The sequence below is a fragment of the Sminthopsis crassicaudata genome, chromosome 1 (genome assembly GCF_048593235.1).
Source record: "Sminthopsis crassicaudata isolate SCR6 chromosome 1, ASM4859323v1, whole genome shotgun sequence".
NCBI classification, from domain to species: Eukaryota; Metazoa; Chordata; class Mammalia; order Dasyuromorphia; family Dasyuridae; genus Sminthopsis; species Sminthopsis crassicaudata.
In genome coordinates this window covers 283,771,441-283,778,389 of record NC_133617.1, presented here as the reverse complement: position 1 = coordinate 283,778,389, position 6,949 = coordinate 283,771,441, and the positions used below count along the sequence as shown (strand labels likewise).

The window sequence follows — 6,949 nt, the reverse complement described above, 5'->3', positions numbered from 1 at the left end:
TTTGATCTGAAACATTTAGAGACATCTAATTATTTTTTATCTTCATTTTAGGGAGATTTATTTTTGAAAATTAGGAGAATGTTTAACAAAAAATAGAAAACCAATATGAAGTGTGAACACACCTCATGACTAAACTTAAAAGATGGGGAAAACTACAAAAATAAATTTGAAAAACACTGGAGCTTATTTGGGTAAGTAATAGCAGATTTTGGAAAATGGAAATAATGACAGCACAGTTTCTATTCATTTTCAGTTAGCTATTTTTAAATGTACAAGGTGATCTCTCTGAAGTCATCCATATTATGCTTTTAGATTTATTAGATTAGTGGCAAAAATAAAGCACCACATAATAATATTCAGATAGAAGAAAGATAGACCATATATGACTGTAATTAAATATAACAGAAATAATTGCTAAGAAAATATAGCAATATTCAACACAGGATTTCTGAAACTGCTTCATATTCAATATATTTTTCTAATAATATCCCATATTTTTATTTTACTAAATTAATCCAGATTTACATGCACTGACATTTTTGGGGGCTACAAATTGTTGATATCTTCTATACAACAATGTTACATACAGCTTTATACAATTTAAAAGTACAACATAGCAATCTGGTTTATCTTTACCATTCCCTTCCAAGTGTTCATTTTAACACTGTGCATTTTTATTTGCCCTATTCAAACAACAGCGAATACTCTGAATGCCTTCCCTCCTGGAGGATTCTGCAAACTGCAAAATTAAAAAAAAAATCATAAATTATAGGCATGAATGAAAAAATGTTTATGAGGATTGCATAATAGATTCTAAATTCTCATATAATTTTCCTCTTAGTCAAGTTAATAAGAAAACAGAATCTAATTTTCTCTCAGGGAGTGATTGGGATTTTAGGAAAAATCAAGTATATTAATTATTTTGAACTCTCTTCTTCCCTCCCTTCCTCCCTCCTCCTCCTGTCTCTCTATGTCTCTGTTTGTTTGTCTTTCTCTCTCTCATTCTTTCTCTGTGTGCCTTTCTCTTTCTCAGTCTCTGTCTCTGTCTATTTCTCTCTGTTTCTCTTTCTGTCTCTCTCTGTGTGTGTCTCTCAAATATACACATCACACTATGTTAACTATATAAATTTCAGTAAATTTAGAGAAACCAAATAACTCTGTGCAATTCTCAACAATAATAATTTAAAATACATTTACTCTAGGAAAATCCAGAAAATGAATAAAATATATTTTATTAAATATTTCTTGCAAGACTAATTAACAATAGAGTTGTTTTGACTAGTAATCAGTTTTTCAGGCCATGAGTTATAAGCTTAAAGGAGACAGGCAGTTCTGGTACTGCAGCTTCTCCAGTAATTTAAGGGCCAACTGCTACACAAAAGGATGATAAATTCACATGCTGCCTTAGTCACTTGACCTTTAAACCATATCAATTACATAGACCTATTAACTGAGAAATAGGTAAATTATACTAGTTGATAATGATAGATTTTACCTTTCTGAAAAGATGCCATTCTGAAAGGAAGCAATATAAACTTTTCTCTTGTCTACTGGCATAACATCAACATAACCACCCTGATTACGAACTACACCAGCATGAACGGCTGCTCTGCAAATACTAGATACCTGAAAGAGTGAAAGAAAAAAAAATCAATTCATTTTGCAATTAAGTTTCCTTAAATTACATTTAACAAACTAATAGTAAATTCAAAGGTTTATTTAAGTAAGCAATTGACAAGATATATTGCATCAAAAGCCCATGATAAATCAAAAAATTATATAGGTCCATAGATGATATGAACTTCAAGGTCATCTAATCTATCTCTGGACTCTGAAGCCAATGTAGACTAATGTCCAGAGATATGAATAAAGGTCAAATAAGAAAATCATAAAATCAAACAAGCCATAGGATTGAAATAGTGAGGTGAATCATGTCACAATCCCATTTTTGCCAAAAATAGCTATTGCTCAAACCGCTTACACAATCCCCCCTGGACATATCTAGTGGCAGAAACTAGTTAATAAACTAGTTTATTTTCTCTCCTTTTAAGAACATTCATCATGCTTGTTCTTAAATTTTTTTAAATTAACTCTAACCAATAATATTCAGAATGAAAAATTATTGGTTTGGCCATTTTTGTCTACATTTATTTTTCCCTTTGAGGTAGGGATATATTAGGACATGGCACTTCCTAAAGTGAACAATTAATAGGAAAAAGGAAAAATAGCCACAGCTCTCCCAGATTTTGAATGATAGTTGTTGACTAAATAGTTTGTTTGAAATGGAATTCTGAAAATATCTGATATCATGCCGGGTACAGTAGAATTTCTGTCACTTTTCATTTATTAATTTATTTTATTCAATTAACATTTACCAACAGGTTTCACAAAAACACTTTTCATGACCTTTGGGTATAAACTATTTTGCTAACCCTTCCAGCTCAATAGAATCTTCTGTGAACAGTATAATGTTATGTAAAGAGCAAGGGGATTTGGAATAAAAAACAGGTAATAATGGAAAAATTAGACCCTTCTCTGTTTCCTTACATGTCCTACTCTGATACTGCATTCTGGCATAAAGATAACTCTGGTTACTTAAAGGCTATGCCGATACAATGCAATGTCTAGCAGGTTCTACTAGACTGGAAAACCATTAAGAAGAAATCGAGAAACAGAATGAAATTCTGTTGACCAAGGACCAAATAGGTTAAATGTGAAAAAGTTTATCATTAAAAATATACCGTTAGATGTATTAGACTACCTTTGTAATTACCATTAGGTAATTAATTTTTACAATTGCAAATAATGAAGATGATCTACTAAGCTAGAGAAGGAATATAATATGCATCACTCAAGGAATTAATAATACTGGGAGTTCATAGATCACTTATATAGAATGCCCTTTAATTTATATGTCATATAATATAAAATTCTTTTAATAATACCTTAATTATCTATTATTAAAAAAAAGTATCATTTACTGGTTGAATGAAAGATGTTCACACTTTAAATTACCTTAAGATTATAAGAACAATTCTATTTTTAGAGCAGTGATTGTTCACTTTTTTTGTGCACCATGAACACCTCTGGAAGTTCAGAGAAGCATACTGACCATTTAATCTTGGAATATTTTAAATATGTAAAATAAAATATATAGGATCACAAAGGAAACCAATTATGTTGAAATACAGTGATTTAACTATTTTTAAACTATGTTTACAGATAGTAGATTAAGAATTCTTGTGAAGATGAAGTAATAATATATGAGTTCTTCAAAATGATTTGTGCTTAACATTACCTTTCTTCCAAATATCCTACTAAAGTATTTTTTTTTGCACTTGAGTGTGGTTAGATAAAATGATACACCCTTTGCTTGAAGACTTCCCAAATACCCCGAAAAAAGTTAATGTATCTCCTATCCCAGATCCGCATGTATCTTCTTTAATCCTTATTTCATTGATTTAGATTCTTTTTTTTCCACTTTCTACACATAAGGTCTGTCCCATAAGTGCTATATGTTAGTGTAAATAAACATTTCACCCACAATTATGCAACCTTACTTTGATCCAAGGAGCTGAACTTTCTGTTATATTTTGGTATTTAACTTATCAGGGAATCTAAATGCCAAGCACCTTAATTATTTCTCCCCTTTGGTAATACAGTAAAATGGTTACAGTCTACAAATGTACATCAGGACTCTACAAAGGCATTTTAATCATAGTCTTAAGCCCCTAACTCAATTAATATTTGCATTTGATATAATTCATAAGAGACTGGATTAACAGTAATTCAGCACACATTTCACAATTCATCCTGTCCCTTTAGAAGAGAATTATCAACCTGTTCCAAAGGCAATAAAATGTGCCTGGATATACCATTCACTAAATGTTAAGCACTTTAAAGTATTCTTAAGCAATCCTTTCTCCTATGCCTGGGCAGCTGGTATGCATTCCTGATCAAGTTCAAAGCTCAAAAAAGGATTTTCTCTTCATATCCAGTCTTTCCCAGAACAAAGATGTACAGTGTGAAAACAATGAAGAATTTATAGTGGAACAATGGTACTCACTTATATTGAACATAGAGAATTTGCAATTAACCAGAATGAAAGGCCAAAATCTTTTTTTCAAGAATTAAATGTGTGAACTGTATCTTCATAGTTAGTAACAACAAAGACAATTCAGTTCCCAAAAAGACAGAGAGAGAGAGAGAGAGAGAGAGAGAGAGAGAGAGAGAGAGAGAGAGAGAGAGAGAGAGAAAGAAGAAGAAGAAGAAGAAGAAGAAGAAGAAGAAGAAGAAGAAGAAGAAGAAGAAGAAGAAGAAGAAGAAGAAGAAGAAGAAGAAGAAATAAACTGCAAACTCTATCTAATCTAATGCCCTTATTTTACAAATGAGGAAATTAAGATCCATGAAATTTAAGCTACTCATTTAAGGGACACAACAGTCAGGGCAGAACCAGAACAAATTATTTTGTTTTTACAGATATCACTCCTGTTTCCTGCCCTCCTCCTCCCCCCAGCTCTTTCATACTTTTTTAAAAAGTAAGACTACTCCTTGGAAGTGAGTTGCATATTTTACAATGTGTTGTTGAATTTTCTTTTTAATTTATAGGGTTCTTAATTTATTTGTCTCAATCTTCCAGGAAAAAAAAAAAAAAAGAGCTTACTGTGTACAACCAATTCGTTTTACTGGAATTTTGAGAATGGTAAAATTTTTATGAATTTGCAATCTTAAGGAACTAGATACCTCTTTAAAAGAAAAACTTTACTTAGAAAACCAATATCTGAGAGTACTTCGATATGGAAGCTATAAAAGGTTTTTGATTCAGGGATATTTAAGAAAAAAAAGAAAAAGAAAAAAAAAGAATTCATAATAAATTTTATGATAGATGCTGAACTGAAATAATGTATAAAATTTGTAAAGAAATGTGGAATTCTCAGGTAGAAGCCATATTTTTACTACTCAAACATCCAGAAAAAAATCTACAAATATAAATAAGTACACCCCAAAAAAGATTTCTAAGCAGTCTAGTTAATCAGAAATGTACTTTATTCATGAGGAGTGGCTGAGTCACCCATTTTCTGTATATATCCAAACAGAATGAATAAAAAGCAGTGTCAAATAATAAAGAAAAAAGATGTGATGGATCTATCTATCTATCTATATACATATATATATAAAATTCCCAACCTCTCAGAACTCCAGAGGAAGAATGTCCTTCTAGGGGAGTAAATAACATTATACCACCTAATGTTCTATTCAGTCATTTTCCAGTCCACCTGACTCTGCATTTCTCCCTTTGGAATTTTCTTGGCAAAGACACTATAGTTGTTTGTCATTTCCTTTTCCAGTTCATTTTCTATATTGAGGAACTTAGGCAAACATAGTTAAGTGATTTGCCCAGGGCAAAACAGCTAATAAGTGTGTGATTTCAGATTTGAACTCAAAAAGATGGTTTCCTGACTGTAGATCCAACATTCCAGCTATAGTGCCATCTAGTTGCTTATACTACCCGATGGGTGCTAAGAAACATGCTCTCACACAAAGCAGTAAAAGAAAGCAATTTTAATATTTGTGACCCTCATTAATTTAAAAAAAAAATGTTTAATTATTATTTTCAGGAATGGGTGTATAGAAAGTCTGTTCCAGAACCAGGTATTAATTCCTACCTTTGATAAATAAATAATGGCCAAGTGAATCCTTGTAAGTCACAACTTCTGTTTATTTCAATTTGCTTACTTGCAAAATGGGCACAATAATAGCTCCTACTCCCAAGGTTGTTGTGAGAATCAAAGGAGATATTTGTAAAGAGCTTAACACAAAGCCTAACACATATCCAGCACTTTACAAATGTTATTGCTTTGTGGTAGTAGGTGGAGTCTATAGTCAGCTTTAGTATCAGAAAATCCTGGTCTCAACTACTCCCTCAGACATTTATCTGCTATGTGATTCTCTGTAAGTCACTTACTCTTTAAAGGACCTAGCCAACTACAAGATTATGGACACTGAGAAAGTACTGATATATATGTAAATTAGGAACTAGTTTGCTCTTCACAGATTTCCATATGCAAATGAAATCAGAGATTAGTTCCTATCTCTATTGCAGTGCTTAAATTCTGTGTAAATGGGAATAAATTGGAGGAGATATAGTGTAACTTCAAGGATTGAGAGCAGAGACATAAAGACTTAATTCAAGCCCTTCTTTTGACACACACCAATTATGTGACTTTGAGCAAGTTACTTCTTAATTTTCCAAAGTATGTTTCTAAAATGATAATTTGAAAAGTAGTGATCAAACTGAATTGGTAGAAGTGAGGAAATCAGGGATACACAGACCTACACAGAGGCACATACAGATACAAACAGGGACATACACATGCACAAAGATTACAAATATCTGGCATATGTACCTTATAGAGTTCTTCATTCTCTGAGAATGATAAAATTTCCGAGTTCAACAAATATAATATGTACCAAATGTCTTAGTGCAACTTTAACCTATAAAGTATAAAACTGTATTAAGAATTTTGGGAAAACCCTTTTTTTTTTTTTTTTTTTTTTTTTTTTTACATAATTCTTATGGACAAGGAAAAATGCTGGAGTATAATGATAGTAAGAGAAGATACATTTCAAAAATTAAACTGAGATTAGATTATTAAGAGCTTTTGATATCTTAAAAGCTTACTAGGTAGGGAAATAAGACCCATTAAAATATTTTTAGAAGAAGCATAATATAAAAAGAACTTTGCTTTGAGTCTGTGGTGAGCGGTAAGCGGGAGGAAGTAGAATAAAGTGTAAAGAAGGAAAAGCAGTAATAGTCCAAATGATAAGGACACTAGCAGTAAAAATGAAAAAAAAAAAAAAAAAGGAGGAAGATAAGATAGCACCAATAGAACTTAGAAATCAATTGTTTAGGAATGAGAGCTATCAAAAATAACTGCTTCAGTTAGAC

At 31.5% G+C, this 6,949-nt stretch overlaps 1 protein-coding gene across 3 annotated transcripts in view; it reads right to left on the bottom strand.

The window, feature by feature from the left end:
* Positions 1-457: 457 nt before the first annotated feature.
* CRISPLD1 (cysteine rich secretory protein LCCL domain containing 1) overlaps positions 458-6,949 on the bottom strand; it is a 53,465-nt gene continuing 46,973 nt past the window's right edge. For all 3 annotated transcript variants that reach the window (XM_074278916.1, XM_074278917.1, XM_074278918.1), the window contains exons 14-15: positions 1,496-1,626; positions 458-739 (exon numbers count right to left, since the gene is read on the bottom strand). In XM_074278916.1, coding sequence (XP_074135017.1) covers positions 688-739; positions 1,496-1,626 — 183 coding nt within the window. In that variant the 3' untranslated portion in view covers positions 458-687. The remainder of the gene's footprint in view (positions 740-1,495; positions 1,627-6,949) is intronic.